General features: G+C 47.4%; 1 protein-coding gene across 3 annotated transcripts in view; it reads left to right on the top strand.

The window, feature by feature from the left end:
- LOC129696385 (SWI/SNF-related matrix-associated actin-dependent regulator of chromatin subfamily D member 3-like) overlaps positions 1-10,650 on the top strand; it is a 41,072-nt gene extending 30,422 nt beyond the window's left edge. For all 3 annotated transcript variants that reach the window (XM_055634245.1, XM_055634246.1, XM_055634244.1), the window contains 3 exons: positions 492-614; positions 6,895-6,996; positions 7,581-10,650. In XM_055634245.1, the coding sequence (XP_055490220.1) occupies positions 492-614; positions 6,895-6,996; positions 7,581-7,634 (279 nt within the window). In that variant the 3' untranslated portion in view covers positions 7,635-10,650. The remainder of the gene's footprint in view (positions 1-491; positions 615-6,894; positions 6,997-7,580) is intronic.
- The last annotated feature ends 6,220 nt before the right edge of the window (positions 10,651-16,870 follow it).

Raw genomic sequence — 16,870 nt, 5'->3', positions numbered from 1 at the left:
GTGACACTTTCAGGGTACTCCTGGAACCCTCTGCTCTACAGCACTCCCCAGGGCCTTGCCATTCATTGTGAAGGTCCTGCTGTGGTTTGACTTCCCAAAAAACAACACTTTGCACTTATCTGCATTAAACTCCATTTGCCTTTCTTCAGCCCATTGGTCAAGATCCTGTTGTAAGTTTTAATCACTATCTTCATTGTCTACGATACCACCCACCTTAATGTCATCTGCAACCTTGCTAATCATGCCTAGTACATTCACATCCACACTGATGATATAAAACACAAACAGTATTGGGACCAGCACTGATCCCTGAGGCAGGCACCAGTCACATTGTGGGCCACAGGGCCTGTACCTGTGCTTTACTGTTCCGTGTGAGAGTCTGGCCATTCCCTCCAGTATAAAGGTGGGATTGGGACGTGGTGAGTGTTGGCATTTGGGATCTGAGTCGGGAGGCATGTGTGATACCACCTCCTTCCACTCCGGCCCCACAGATCCACGAGACGATTGAGTCCATCAACCAGCTGAAGATACAGAGGGATTTCATGCTCAGCTTCTCCAAAGACCCAAAGTGCTACATCCAGGAGTGGCTGCGATCCCAGAGCCGGGATCTCAAGGTGGGTATTCCTGACGCTCCCTCAGGCCTACATGCTCCCCGCGGACGGGACCCAGGGGAGACCTGGGAGTGGGGGGAGTCCGGCAGCATTTCCGTGGTCCCGTCTCTATTCTTGGGACCGCCGCACATGCACTGCTACAGCTTAGTGTTCAGGTTTATCATTGTCACATGTACCGAGGTCCAGTGAAAAGCTTGGTTTTGCATGCTATCCAGTCAGATCAGATAATACTATATTATTGATAAACACAATCAAGTCAAACTCAAGTACTATAGGTAGAGCAAAGGGGAAGATACAGAGTGCAGAATATATTTCTCAGCATTGTAGTGGATCAGTTCCAGAGACCAACATGCAGCATTATGGGAACCTGCGGTGTGGGAGGAGGAGCCAGAGCCCAATATTCGATTAGCTATGATCTATCTTCATGGCAGTGTAGGTTTAAGGCTTATATCCATGATACTGATTTATTATCACAAATTCCAAAATATAGTGAAAAGCTTTGTGTGCTATCCAGTCAAACCATACTGTACATGAATACGATCAAACCACACACAAGTAGTGCAAAGAGAAAAATATCAGAGCGTAGATTATAGTGTTACTGTCACAGAAAAAGTGCAATGTCTGCAGTGAGATAGGTTGGAAGATCGGGACTACACCCAAGCTTATGGGAGAACCGTTTAGTAGTCTGATAACAGAGGCCCGGGACCGTTGGAGAGTGTGGAGGAGGGTCAGGGCGGTAAGTACTTAAATCGGGCGCGGGGCTTGTTTTCACAGAGGCCCGGGACCGTTGGAGAGCAGTGGAGGAGGGTCAGGGCTTTTACCAAAATCCGTAACGTTCCACACTTCATAGGGAGGGTTCTGGTGGAAGCCGCTGATTGGCGGAAGCAGACTAGAGGAAGCAGCTGATTGGGTGCAACCTCAGGTTAGCATTTCTGCTTTCTGGTTAAAGCAACAGTGCTTTAGTAAAGGTACAGTGAGCTAAGGGTACAGTGGGTTAAAGGTACAGTGCTTTTTGTTTATATAATAAAGGTGCAGTTTAAAGGGCAAGAGGGAGCAGCTGTTTATGAGTCAGATACCTGCTGATTTCTCCCAGCAGTTTCTGTTGTATTATACTGGTATCGGATCCAGGGTAAGGCGAGAGAATGACAGTCAGAGCAGTATACTGTTCTGGATGTCAGATGTGGGAGGTCATGGTGTCGGATGGCCCTCCAGACGTCCACATCTGCACCAGGTGCAGCGAGACGGGGCTCCTAAGGGACCGTATTAGGATCCTGGAGCAGCAGCTTGATGACCTCTGTCTGGTCAGGGAGAGTGAGGAGGTCATAGAGCGGAGTTATAGGGAGGTGGTCACTCCAAAACCACGGGAGAGGGACATGTGGGTCACGCTAAGGAAGGGCAAGGGGCAGAGGCAGGAACGAGTGAGTACTCCAATGTCGGTACACCTCGCAAATAAGTACTGCTTGAGTACAGATGGGGGTGACAGCCTACCCGGGGGTAGCGACAGCGGACGGGCCTCCAGCACAGAGACCAGCCCTGTTGCTCCGAAAGGTAGGGAAAAAAAGAAGAGGGCAATAGTAATTGGGGACTCTATTATTAGGGGGTCGGATAGGTGTTTCTGTGGACGCAGTCGGGAGACCAGGATGGTGGTCTGCCTCCCTGGTGCCAAGGTCTCGGACGTGTCTCAACGCATCCTGAAATCAGAGTGAGAGGAGCCTGAGGTTGTGGTACATATAGGTACAAATGACATAGGTAAAAAAAGGGAAGAGGTCCTGAAGGGAGGATTTAGGGAGTTGGGAGGAGAGTTAAGGAAAAGGACCAAAAAGGTAACAATCTCAGGATTACTGCCTGTGCCACGCGACAGTGAGAGTAGGAATGGAGTGAGGTGGAGGATAAATGCGTGGCTGAAAGACTGGTGCAGAGGGCAGGGATTCAAGTTTCTGGATCATTGGGACTTCTTTTGGGGAAGGTGGGACCTGTACAGAAAGGATGGGTTGCACTTGAACCCGAGGGGGACCAATATCCTGGCGGGGAAATTTGCAAAGGCCACTGGGGAGACTTTAAACTAGAATGGTTGGGGCGAGGGACTCAAATAGAGAAAGCTAGTAGACAGAATGGGAGGCAGGAAGCAGAAAAGGGAAGCACTCAGACACAAGAGAAGAAAGAAAAAAAAGGAAATAAACAGAGAAGAAGAGACGGGGGGTTTCTTAAATGTGCATATTTTAATGCTAGGAGCATTGTAAGAAAAGTGGATGAGCTTAGAGTCTGGATAGACACCTGGAAGTATGATGTTGTGGCGATCAGTGAAACATGGTTGCAGGAGGGCTGTGACTGGAAACTAAATATTCCAGGATTTCGTTGCTTCAGGTGTGATAGAATTGGAAGGGCAAGAGGTGGAGGTGTTGCATTGCTAGTTAGGGAAGATATTACAGCAGTGCTTTGGCAGGATAGATTGGAGGGCTCATCTACGGAGGCTATTTGGGTGGAACTGAGAAGTGGGAAAGGTGTAGCAACACTTATAGGGGTGTATTATAGACCGCCAAATGGGGAACGAGAATTGGAAGAGCAAATATGTAAGGAGATAGCAGATATTAGTAGTAAGCACAAGGTAGTGATTATTGGAGATTTCAACTTTCCACACATAGACTGGGAAACACATTCTGTAAATGGGCTGGATGGTTTGGAGTTTGTAAAATGTGTGCAGGATAGTTTTTTGCAGCAATACATAGAGGTACCATACTAGAGGGGCAGTGCTGGACATCCTGTTAGGAAATGAGACGGGACAGGTGGCGGAGGTATGCGTTGGGGAGCACTTCGGGTCCAGTGATCACAATACCATTAGTTTCAATATAATTATGGAGAAGGTCAGAACTGGACCTAGGGTTGAGATTTTTGATTGGAGAAAGGCTAACTTTGATGAGATGCGAGATGATTTAAAAGGAATGAACTGGGACATTTTGTTTTATGGGAAAGATGTAGAAGAGAAATGGAGGACATTTAAAGGGGAAATTTTAAGAGTACAGAATCTTTATGTTCCTGTTCGGTTGAAAGGAAACAGTAAAAATTGGAAAGAGCCCTGGTTTTCAAGGGAAATTGGACATCTTGTTCGGAAAAAGAGGGAGATCTACAATAATTATAGGCAGCATGAAGTAAATGAGGTGCTTGTGGAGTATAAGGAATGTAAAAAGAATCTTAAGAAATAAATTAGAAAAGCTAAAAGAAGATATGAGGTTGCTTTGGCAAGTAAGGTGAAAGTAAATCCAAAGGGTTTCTACAGCTATATTAATAGCAAAATGATAACGAGGGATAAAATTGGTCCATTGGAGAGATAGAGTGGGCAGCAATCTGCAGAGCCAAAAGAGATGGGGGAGATATTGAACAATTTATTTTCTTCGGTATTCACCAAGGAGAAGGATATTGAATTATGTGAGGTAAGGGAAACGAGTAGAGTAGCTATGGATACTATGAGTTTCAAAGTAAAAGAAGTACTGACACTTTTGAAAAGTATAAAAGTGGATAAGTCTCCAGGTCCTGACAGGATATTCCCTAGGACATTGAGGGAAGTTAGTGTAGAAATAGCCGGGGCTATGACAGAAATATTTCAAATGTCATTAGAAAAGGGAATAGTACCCGAGGATTGGCGTACTGCGCATGTTGTTCCATTGTTTAAAAAGGGTTCTAAGAGTAAACCTAGCAATTATAGACCTGTTAGTTTGACTTCAGTGGTGGGCAAATTAATGGAAAAGATACTTAGAGATAATATATATAAGCATCTGGATAAACAGGGTCTGATTAGGAACAGTCAACATGGATTTGTGCCTGGAAGGTCATGTTTGACTAATCTTCTTGAATTTTTTGAAGAGGTTACTAGGGAAATTGACGAGGGTAAAGCGGTGGATGTTGTCTATATGGACTTTAGTAAGGCCTTTGGCAAGGTTCCTCATGGAAGGTTGGTTAAGAAGGTTAAACTGTTGGGTATAAATGCAGGAATAGCAAGATGGATTCAACAGTGGCTGAATGGGAGAAGCCAGAGGGTAATGGTGGATGGCTGTTTGTCGGGTTGGAGGCAGGTGACTAGTGGGGTGCCTCAGGGATCTGTGTTGGGTCCTTTGTTGTTTGTCATGTACATCAATGATCTGGATGAAGGGGTGGTAAATTGGATTAGTAAGTATGCAGATGATACCAAGATAGGGGGTGTTGTGGATAATGAAGAGGATTTCCAAAGTCTACAGAGTGATTTAGGCCATTTGGAAAAATGGGCTGAAAGATGGCAGATGGAGTTTAATGCTGATAAATGTGAGGTGCTACACCTTGGCAGGACAAATCAAAATAGGACATACATGGTAAATGGTAGAATACAGTTGAACAGTGGGATCTGGGAATAACCGTGCATAGTTCCTTGAAGGTGGAATCTCATATAGATAGGGTGGTAAAGAAAGCTTTTGGTATGCTAGCCTTTATAAATCAGAACATTGAGTATAGAAGCTGGGATGTAATGTTAAAATTGTACAAGGCATTGGTGAGACCAAATCTGGAGTATGGTGTACAATTTTGGTCGCCCAATTATAGGAAGGATGTCAACAAAATAGAGAGAGTACAGAGGAGATTTACTAGAATGTTGCTTGGGTTTCAACAACTAAGTTACAGAGATAGGTTGAATAAGTTAGGTCTTTATTCTCTGGAGCGCAGAAGGTTAAGGGGGGACTTGATAGAGGTCTTTAAAATGATGAGAGGGATAAACCGAGTTGATGTGGACAAGCTTTTCCATTTGAGAATAGGGAAGATTCAAACAAGAGGACATGACTTCAGAATTAAGGGACAGAAGTTTAGGGGTAACATGAGGGGGAACTTCTTTACTCAGAGAGTGGTAGCGGTGTGGAATGAGCTTCCAGTGGAAGTGGTGGCGGCAGGTTCGTTGGTATCATTTAAAAATAAATTGGATAGGCATATGGAGGAGAAGAGAATGGAGGGTTATGGTATGAGTGCAGGCAGGTGGGACTAAGGGAAAAAAGTTGTTCGGCACGGACTTGTAAGGCCGAGATGGCCTGTTTCCGTGCTGTAATTGTTATATGGTTATATGCGGGGAAGTAGCTGTTCCTGTATCTCATGGTACGTTTTTTAAGTTTCTGTATCTTCTGCCTGATGGAAGATGGGAGAAGAGGGAATGTTGGCTCCTTTCCAGAGGCAGTGTGACGTGTAGATGATCAATGGTGGTGAATCTGGTCGGTGTGATGGACTTGGCTGCGTACGCTCTCTGTAATTTCTTGCGGTCTTGGGCAGAGCTGTTGCCAAACTAAGGATGCTTTCTACAGTGCATCTGTAGACATGGGTAAGAGTTGCTGTAGACAATTAAAGAGGAGGGCATTTAATAGACCCTTGGATCGGTACATTAATAGGAAAGGTTTAGAAGGATATGGGCCAAAAGCAGGCAGATGGGACATCGTACCCATCCAAAATAACAGAAGAAAGTTATATTGTCTATGTAGTTTGGAGCTTATTTGGAGGCTATAGTGTTAATAGCTTGATGGTTGTTGGGAAGAAGCTGCTCCTGAACCTGGACGTTGCAGTTTTCAGGCTCCTGTAGCTTTTTCCCGATGGCAGGAATGAAATGAGTGTGTGGCCAGGGTGGTGTGGGTCTCTGATGATGCTGGCTGCTGGTTTGAGGCAATGGCTCCTGTAGATCCCTTCGATGATGGAGAGGTCGGTACCTATGATGGACCAGGCGGTGTCCACCATTATCTATAATCTCCTGAGTTCTTGGGCGTTCCTTATACCTGGGACTGTGACGCTTTCTCCCATCTCCAGCCTGAGACCGTCGATGCTGACCCTCGCTGAGGTCCTCCTCGCTTCCCCTCGACGGGTTGAGTGTATGAGTGACCTCTCGATCCTGGCGCACAGGCTCCTCTCTGTGGGAGGGGAGGGGGCTCCCTGTGGGCAGGGGGGAGTTGAGGGTCTGTCTACGTTGGGAAGGGGTCTCTATGAGGGACTGTGTCTACGGGGGAACGGCATCACTACGAGGGGGTGTCTGTCTATGGGGGAGGGGGTGTCTGTCTATGGGGGAGGGCATCTCTACAGGGGTCTGTGTCTATTGGAGAGGAGTTCTCTGAAGGTCTGTCTATAGGGGGAGGAGGTCTCTGAGGGTCTGTCTATGGGGGGGAGGGAGTCTTCTACGAGGGTCTGTGTCTATGGGGGGGGGGGGCTTTATGAGGGTCTGTGTCGATGGGGGGAGGGGATCTCTGAGGGTCTGTGCCGCTACTGCTGTGATACCCGACAGTCTCTCCCACAGATCATGACGGACGTGGTGGGCAGCCCAGAGGAGGAGCGGAGGGCAGAGTTTTACCAGCAGTCCTGGTCCCAGGAGGCTGTCAGCCGCTACTTCTACTGTAAGGTGAGCGTAAACTGGGGTATGAAACGTCCCCACTGCTCCCCCACGACGGACCGCCTGACCCCCCTCTCTTTCCCTCCTCTCCCTCCTTCCACCCATCTCACCCCATCCCACCAACTCCTCCCTCTACCCCTCTTCCCTCTCCCTCTATTTCCTCCCCCATTCCCCTTCCCCCCCGTCTCACCACAGACACTGGCTGCCCACTGCCGGTTCGACCGCTGCCCCACCTGCTTCACATTTGGTCGGGGGGGGGGGGGAGGGTATCAATGGTTCTCACTCTACATCCCCTCCCCCTCCCCACCAGACCATGCTCAGAGAAAGAGGGATAACCAGGCACAGTGCGATCCCATGGTGACGGTGACCGGCGTTTTTACATGGGACATTTGGAGGGGGGGCGGGCGTTCTAGATCGTGCATCGCCACCTCTCACCCCCCCCCCCCCCCCCCCCCCCCCCTCTCTCTCTCTCACCCTCACCCCTCTCTCCCCTCCCGTCTCTCCCCCTGCCTCTCTTCCCCCCCTCCTCTCTCTCCTCCCCCATGTCCTTGCATCATTTCCCCCCTCCTGACAACCTTCCTTGTCCGTTACAGATTCAGCAGCGACGACAGGAGCTGGAGCAAGCCATTGCGGTGCGCACCACCTAAAACCTTCCCCACTGGAAACTGGACCCACCCAAACCCCCTCCCCCAGCCGTGTGTGAGTGTCCCCCCCCCCATTGCCATATGCCCAACAATGCCAAGCCTAACAAACGCCCTCTCCTCCGCCCTGTCCACCTGACCAGCGGTTGTCAGGGAACCATACCCATGTACCCTGGCTCTCTCCAGGGCCGGACTGTTTACTGTGTACACCATAAATGGTAGAGCCATGAATTTATTCCTAAAACGTCACAAAGTGCCAGAGTAACTCAGCGAGTCAGGCAGCAAATCTGGAGAACATGGATAGCCATTGTTTCCACGTGACATCCCGATCAAAATCATCATCTGTCCATGTTCTCCAGAGATGCTGCCCGACCCCGCTGAGTTACTCCAGCACTTTGTGTCTTCTTTTGTAAGCCAGCACCTGCAGTAACATCTTTCTACATTCTTCTGACACCCAGCTGCAATATGCCACCGTTGGTAGTTTAGTGGTTACAATACAGCTGATTGGTTAGTGTTTCCAATTCCCAGTATCGATAGTTGATAAAGAGAAGAGTCTGGGACAGTCCTGTGGAGGCTCCAGTGACTGCCCCTTGTCTCTCTATTCCATGCCCATCATCCGGATCACGTCCCATCCTTCTTCTCCCACAAATGCTGCGTCTCTTTGACCTTCCAACTGTCTCTGGATTTCCTGACCCTCGGCACTGTTAAAAATTCATTTTTTTGCTGTGTTAATTCGGAGTCATGTGGAGATGGTCCTTGCGTTCAGCCAGACCACTGCTTGAATGGGTCCTTGGTCCAGACCCCCTGTGATCAGTGTCATCAGCTACCGTGGCACGCGTGATCACTGGCTCCAAGCTCCCTTCTGTTCCCTCCAGCTGTTAACCAGCCTTCAGCCGCTGATTAACTTGTTCAAGTTCCCCTTTGTTAGTGAGTTTCTGCCAGACTCGCTGTTCTGTCTCAGACTGTCCACTGACCTTCACAGTATTAACTGTGGTTCCCTTCAGCACATTCTTGGCAACTTGCATCACTTTTGGCAAATTGACTGTCGTGTTCCTCAACCTTCTGCTGCCACGTTGCTGTAATGACTTTTATAGCTCAGGGCCTGAGTTACAGGGAGAGGTTGGGCAGTCTGGGACTTTATTCCTTGGAGCGCATGAGGCTGAGGGGTGATCTTATAGAGGTGTATAAAATCATGAGAGGAATAGATTGGGTAAATGCAGTCTCTTGATCCCAGGGTAGAGGAGTCAAGAACCAAGGGACATAGGTTTAAGTTGAGACAGGATAGATTTAATAGGAACCTGAGGGGCAACCTATTCACCCAGAGGGTGGTGGGTGTATGGAATAAGCTGCCAGAGTAGCTGGTAGAGGCAGGTACAATAACAACATGTATAAGATATTTGGACAGGTACATGGACAGGAAAGGTATTTGGGCCTATGTTCCAGGCACCCACCACTCTGTACATAAATCTGTTCAACACATCTCCTTTAATCTCTGCCCCTCTTACCTTAAAGTTACAGCCTCTCATCTTTGACATCTCCACCCTGGGGAAAAAGGTTTTAACTGTTTACCCTATCTATACCTCTCATAATTTTACATCAGCCTCCAGCATTCCAGAGAAAACAATCCAAGTTTACCAAGCTTTCAGGACGCAGAACACCGAACAGTGTAGCACAGGAACAGGCTCTTCGGCCCGCGATATCTGAGCTGAACGTGATGCCAAGACCAACTCTTTGATCCACATCACTCCATTCTCTGCGTATACATGTGCCCATCCAAATGTCTCTTAAACACCACTATTGTATCTAATAGCTAATACCCTCTGATCCAGGCAGCTCTTGGGACCCTGCACTGTGCTGCGGAGTGTGAGTCATTGCAGATGGGACGGATTTAGGCACGGTAGCGCAGCGGTAGAGTTGATTCCTCACAGTGCCAGAGATCCTGACTACGGGTGTTGTCTGTACGTTCTCCCTGTGACCATGTGCGTTTTCTCCAGGTGCTCCAGTTTTCTCCCATACTCCAAAGACATACAGGTTTGTAGGTTAATTAGCTTCTGTAGTTTGTCCCTAGTGTGTAGGAGAGGGCTAGTGTACGGGTGATTGTTGGTCGGCGTGGACTCGGAGGGCCAAAGGGCGTTTCCATGCTAAGTCTCTAAAGTAAAAGTAAACTGGGCTCTGCCTCAGTCCATTGGTGGGTGTGGGGGAGAAGTAATGGAGTCCTGTATCTGTCCACTCGGTGGGACAGGGAGCCATCGCTCCCCACATCTGTTTGCAGCCGGTGGAAGGAATGGCTCGGAGGGTTGCTTTAGGTTTAGGTTTGGCACAAGGTCCCGCAGATGGAAACCTGATAGAAGTGTATACAATTATGAGAAGCATAGAGAGGGTAAGCAGTCAGAACCTTTGTCCCCCCAGCACAAATGTCAAATACTGTACTACAGGGAATAGCTTTAAGGTGAAAGGGCAAAGTTTAAAGGAGATGTGCAGTGCAAGTTTTTGTGACACGAAGGGTGGGTGCCTGGAACACGTTGCCAGGGGTGATGGTGGAGGCAGATACGAGTGTGATTTTTGGATAGGCACATAGATATGCAGGGAATGGAGGGATATGGATTTATGCACAGGTGAGTTTAACTTGGCATCATGTTTGGCACAGATATTGTTGACCAAAAGGCCTGTTCTTGTGCTGTACTGTTCTATATACTGGTTGTCACGTGTACTGAGGTACAGTGAGAAGCTTTGTTTTGCATGCTATCTAAACAGATCAGATAATATACAGTGCCCTCCATAATGTTTGGGACAAAGACCCATCATTTATATATTTGGCTCTGTACTCCACAATTTGAGATTTGTAATAGAAAAAAATCACATGTGGTTAAAGTGCCCGCAAGCCCAGGTGACATCCTGGTGAATATCTTCTGCACCCTTTCCAACTTAATGACATCTTTCATCTAGCTGGGCGACCAGAACTGCGCACAGTATCGCTGAGTGGGATGAAGTTTTGGATCCCTGGAGTTCAGCTTCCATGAAGTTAACTGAAAAGAAAACGAATATCACTGATGCTAGAAATGGCCAATAAATAGAGAAAACGTCGGAAACATTCAGGCAGCATCCGTGGAGTGTGTGAATGCCTCGGGTGTGAAGAAGGGTCCCAACCCAAACAGTTGTCTGTCCATTCCCTCCATGTTTGAATGCTGGAGCAACTCAGCGGGCTGAAGAGGCCTGCCTGAAGAAGGGTCCCGACCTGAAAGGTCACCTGTTTCTTTTCTCCACAGATGTTGCCTGACCCACTGAGTTACTCCAGGAGTTCCCGGTGTTTTTTCCCAGGGTCTCGGGTCACTGACCTTTCTCGGAGTTAGGGATAGTAGAAGATATTAAGTTGCGGAAAGCGAGAGGGGTGCAGGGAAGGCCAGTGACGGCAGAATGACCAACACACACAGTTGGCAATTCTTATTTCTCATCTGGCAACAATGGTGAACATGTCAGGATTGTTTGTCTCTCCCTGTTCTCATGTATCTGAGCCAGCTACAATAACAAAATTGAAAAGAGACTTGGACAGGTACATGAGGAGGAATGGGACGAGATTAGATGGAGCATCTTGGTCAGTATGGATGTCTGGGCTGAAGGGCCTGTTTCCACGCTGTATGACTCTGTTTACACTCCAGATACTTCACTGAGGGACAAGTCTCCCCTCATGTTCAGATAATACCCTGCGCTGTTCCGTCCCTCCCTGTCTCAACCGCATCCTCCGGGTGCTTTGGTTTCCTCCAACATCCCAAAGACATGTGGGTTTGTAAGTTGATTGGCCTCGGTAAATTTCCCCAGTGTGTAGGGAGTGGACGAGAAAGCGGGATAACTAAACTAAGACTCGTTCCTAACCTCCATAGTTTTGATAAAGTTCCGCATTCTTCGAGTTTAATTGCATAAAATTAATCTGGGTTTCAGCTGTGGGTAGGGATGGGTGCAGCAGGTGGGATTGTGTATGGTTCTGTGTGTGGTATTCGGGAGATGGCAAGAGGGAAGAGATGTGTTTGATTTACGCACTGATGTAGACCCAAGAAACTGTAGATGCTGGGTTATTTTTAAAAAGACACAAAGTACTGGAGGCCAGGCTGCATCTGTGGGGGATGTGGATGGGAGATATTTCGGGTCGGGAACCTTCACACTTATTTGGGGGAGGAGATGGGAGGGGGGGGGGCGGGGGAGGGGGGGGGAGAAAGCGGGAAGAGAGGTAGAGGGACAAAGCCTGGTGATAGGATACAGGTGAGGCAGATGGTTTGATGGGCAGGAAAGGCTAGAGATGAAAAAGTGTGTGATTAGGATAGAAGTGTGAAATGTGAAGCCAGAGGAAGGACTGTTGTTGGAAGGGGATGGGAGAATTGGGTGCGAGTCCAGGTGGGGCACAGGGTAGAGAAGGGGGAATTGTTGGTTAGTGATCCCTGAGGTCTGTGATCCCACACCTGAGCCAGAGTGCCCCGTTAGTGGTGATGTCCTGAACCCTCCTGCGTCCCTCCGTGTCCACACCCCTCCTTGCCCTTCCCTCCTGTGGTGACCCCTCGTGCCAGACATTGCCCTGGCGCCTGGCACCCCCACTTCATGTACTGTATCAAACTCAGTGTTACTGCTGTTACTCATGGGCATCGTTTGGACCTGCTGTCGTGAAGATCTGCCACGCACAATGTTCAGAAATTTTACTGTGAAGTTGCTTTGATGGGACTGTATTTTATTTGGGTGGGGAGGGACACGAGAGCAGTGGAATATACCCAGTTTGTAAAGACACTGCTAACTCTATTAAAGTATCTTGGATCATGTTTTGAGTCTGCAAACCATGTGACCACTATTTTATTACTGTCACGTGCACTGAGTTCTGGCAACATTTTCATAAATCTTCCTACACTCTTTCCAGCTAATTGACACCCTTCCTATACCAGGGTGACTGAAACTGAACACAATACTGTACACCAAATGCGGCCTCACCAATGACATGTTGGACGACTCAGTAGAAAATGATGCATTTCAGTGAATGAGGAAAGGAATAAAAATATAAAGTCCAAATCTAAAGAGAGCGGAGTAAAGCCCAGGGTTATGTGTGTACAAATCTTTGACAATGTCAGGAGTTAAAAATAGGTGGAATCCTGGGCTTCTAACGATGTGGAGTCTGAAATTAAGCTGTTCTAAAACACAGATTCAGTCAACACCTTGCCACAGGTGCATTGTGAATATGTTGGTTAGGGGGCAGAGAAGACTTTTACGAATGGCCCCAGTAACAAGGACTTCTGGTTACATGGAAAATAACCAGGGGAAAAGGAACAGGCCTTTTGAGCTCACTGTCATTTAACACAACCTTGGCTGAACCTTTCTCTCAACATCAAGTTCCTGCTGTTCCCATAGCCCCTGATGTATTTTGTGATGAAAATCCAAATATGTTCACAAGTCATAGGACCAGAATTAGGCCATTCGGCTCATCACATCTACTCTGCCATTGGATCAAGGATGACCTATCTTTCCCTCTCAACCCCATAACCCCTGACATTTAAAATGCAACTATCTTAAATATCTGTTTAAGAAGGAACTGCAGATACTGAAAAATCGAAGGTACACAAAAATGCTGGAGAAACTCAGCAGGTGCAGCAGCATCTATGGAGCGAAGGAAATAGGCAACGTTTCGGGCCGAAACCCTTCTTCAGACGTCTGAAGAAGGGTTTCGGCCCGAAACGTTGCCTATTTCCTTCGCTCCATAGATGCTGCTGCACCCGCTGAGTTTCTCCAGCAATTTTGTGTATCTTAAATATCTTGTTGGACAGACTTGGATTGCTTTCTCTAGAACATTGCAGGCAGGGAGGCCTGATAGAAGTATATAATATAAAAGAACAAGAGGCATAGATAGGATAGACAGTCAGAACCATTTTTTTTTCCACAGTGGGAAAATCAAATGCTGGAGGGCATATTTTTAAGGTGAGCGAGGCAAAGTTTAAAGGAGATGTGCAGGGTTAGTTTATTTTAATATGGAGGGTGGTGAGTGTCAGAAACATGCTGCCAGGGGTGGCAGTGGAGGGCATACAATAGTGGGATTTAAAATACTTTTGGATAGGCACACGAATATGGAGGGACATGGATTATGTGCAGGGAGATAAGTGTTGGTCTTGGCATCATGTTTGGCACAAACATGTACTGAAGGGCCTGTTCCTGTGATGTGCTGTTTTAACAATGTGGCCATTGCCTTCTAGGTGGAGAATTCCACAGATTCATTGAATTCATGGGAAAGGTGGGTTTGTTCTCCTTTAAGATGCTTGAGGAGTGATTAGAAAATGTTCAAAATGAACGTGGGTCCGGATACAGAGAAACGACTCCAGTGACAGAGGTTTGATAACCAGGAAGTCACACATCTATGGAGATTAGAGAAATAACTAGACATGAAAAAAAGGTTCAATCTGCAGATATGGAGCGGGTTCAATGTTAGCTTTATGGAAATAATTCCTCACTTCAAGGAAAATATTTGCAAAGTTGTGGATAAGCTATCAGCAAATAGGAATACAACAAGGCCAATATGACCTTCACTGACTGAACAGCCTGTTTCTATGCTGTAAACATTTGATGTTTGCATTAAATGTTAGTGCCTACATCTCTCAGAATGAATGCACATCTGTGTGTGTAATGCATGTGTGGGGGTGTGTGACCCATATATAGCATGGAAACAGGCCATTTAGCCCAACTTGCTCGTGCCAACCAAGATACCCCATCTACACTAGTCCCACCTGCCTGTGTTTGACCCATATCCCTCTAAAATTTTCCTACTCATGTACCTGTCCAAATATCTATTAGATGTTGTTATAGTACTTGCTGCAACTTCCTCCTCTGGCAGCTCGTTCCATATACCCACCATCCTGTGTGAAAAAGTTGCGCCTCAGGTTCCTATTAAGTCTTTCCCCTCTCATCTTAAACTTGTGACCACTAGTTCATGAATTCTCCTCTCTTGGGTAAAGGACTCTTAAGGGTCCGTAGGTATGATTGTGTGGGTGGGTGACATATATATGCATCTATATTGGTGTGCGTGTGTGTCTGTAGTCATGTGGCTGGGTACGGTAGTCGGGCCATCTGATAAGGACTCTATTTAGGTTGTGTGTTGATAGTCACATTGGGTGCGGGCGTTAGGAAACAGATTAGAAGTGAACAACAAATACAGGGAGACCTCTACAGATGAAAGTAATAAAAGCAAGACCCATGTGTGGCAGATTCACCAATCTAGATGAATGCATAAGCACTTCACTCACCAGTGAGTGAGATTTGAGCTGCAATCACTGTTAGATACATGGTGGCGCAGCAGTACTGTTGCTGCTTTACAGTGCCAGAGGACCAGATTCAATCTTAACTACGAGTGCTGTCTGTAAGGAGTTTGTACGTTCTCCCTGTGACTGCGTGGGTTTTCTCCTTATGACCTAGTTTCCACATTTCAAAGAAATATGGATTTTGTAGGATAATTGGCTTCTGTAAAAATTGTTAAATTGCCCCACGTTTATGTTTAAAGATACAGCATGGAAACGCCCTTCGGACCACTGAGTCTGTGCCGACCAGCGATCCCCACACACTAACTACACTACACACACTAGGGACAATTTACAATTTTTACCAAGGCAATTAGCTTACAAACCTGAACGTCTTTGGAGTGTGGGTTGGAGCCGGAGCTCTTGGAGAAAACCCACTCAGGTCACAGGGAGAACGTATAGACACCACCCTTAGTCAGGATCGAACCAGGGTGTCTGGAGCTGTAAGGCATCAACTTTACTGCTGCGTTGTCGTGCCAGCTCCTAGTGTGTAGGACAGTATTAGTGTACTAACACTGATCGATGAAGACTCACTGATCACCGGTCGATGAAGACTCGGTGGGCCAAAGGGCCTGTTTCCACTCTGTATCTCTAAAGTCTAAAGTAAAGTAAGACCATACAAGCATTCAAACCAGTGTACGCTCCAACTGTTGACAGCAGCAGCTGTGCCCAGGCTTGTATCTGAGCATGTGAGGCAAAGGTAAAGGTCCTGGATTTAAAAAAAGCACAAAGTACTGGAGGGACATCACGGGGTGAGGCAGCTGCTGTAGAGGGAATGAACGGATGAGGTTCCTGAAACGTTGCCTGTCCATTCTCTCCACAGATTTACCTTAGCCTTTAGAGATGCAGTGCAGAAACAAGCACTTCGGCCCACCGAGTCCACACTGACCAGCGATTACCTCATACATTAGCACTATCCTACACACTAGAGACAATTTGTAATTTTACTAATCTACAAACCTGCACTCCTTTGGAATGTGGGAGGAATCGAGCAACAGGAGAAATCCCACGCAGTCATGGGGAGAACGTGCAAAACTCCATCCAGACAGCACCTGAGATTAATAGCGAACCCGGGTCTCTGGCTCTGTGAGGCCGCAACTCTACCGCTGTCCCATCGTGCCGTCTGGTGCCAGACCCGCTGTGTACCTCCAACACCGGCTGCCCCCACCAGCCCATGCAGAATGGTGTTGCCTCCTCTGGCCTTCTGCTTATTCGCGCTGGGCCATGGGCCTCACTGTCCATGGAGTTTAGCTCCAGAAAATACTTTTCATAGCATTACTCAGCTCCTCTATGACCAAAGATACTAGAGGAGCTCCTCTAGTATCTTTGCCTATGACCAACCACTCACTGGAGCGGGCTGCTAGAGGCCCTACAGCAGCTGGGGGAGCAGCTGGGGGAACAGCTGGAGGCCCCATCGCAGCCGAACTTGCGTATAGGACACGGCCTGCGGCAGCACAGGGCGGTGGTGGAGGACACGGACAGAATCGCTAGGCCAGGCCGGCCCCGACATCGTGGAAACCAGTGCCGCCACCAGGACAAGCCTTTATGGCCAAGATGAGACTCGATAATTAAAAAGAGTTGAAGGGCACGAGATGGCACTGGAAACACGGCAACTCTTTGTATACCGCCTCAGTGAAGTCTCCTATTCTTACACTACAATATGTGCACTTTTTATACATGTATAATTGTGCTTAGGTATAGTATGATTTTCACTGAATTGTAGGCAAAACAAAGAAATTCATGGTATTTAGGTAGTGACAATTAAGTACCATTGAACCATTGTGCTTTGTTCAAGATTCCAGCTTCTGCAATCTCTTGTCTCCATTTGAAGGTTTTTCGAGCTTGTTTTGCACTGAACATGAATATTGGAGACTACTGTTGGCAGTCAGTTGTTTAAAGGCATCTGAAGACAGCAAAGCTGGCTTGCTG

This window comes from Leucoraja erinacea, chromosome 4 (assembly GCF_028641065.1).
Source record: "Leucoraja erinacea ecotype New England chromosome 4, Leri_hhj_1, whole genome shotgun sequence".
Lineage (NCBI taxonomy): Eukaryota > Metazoa > Chordata > Chondrichthyes > Rajiformes > Rajidae > Leucoraja > Leucoraja erinaceus.
This window is presented reverse-complemented; position numbering and strand designations above follow the sequence as displayed.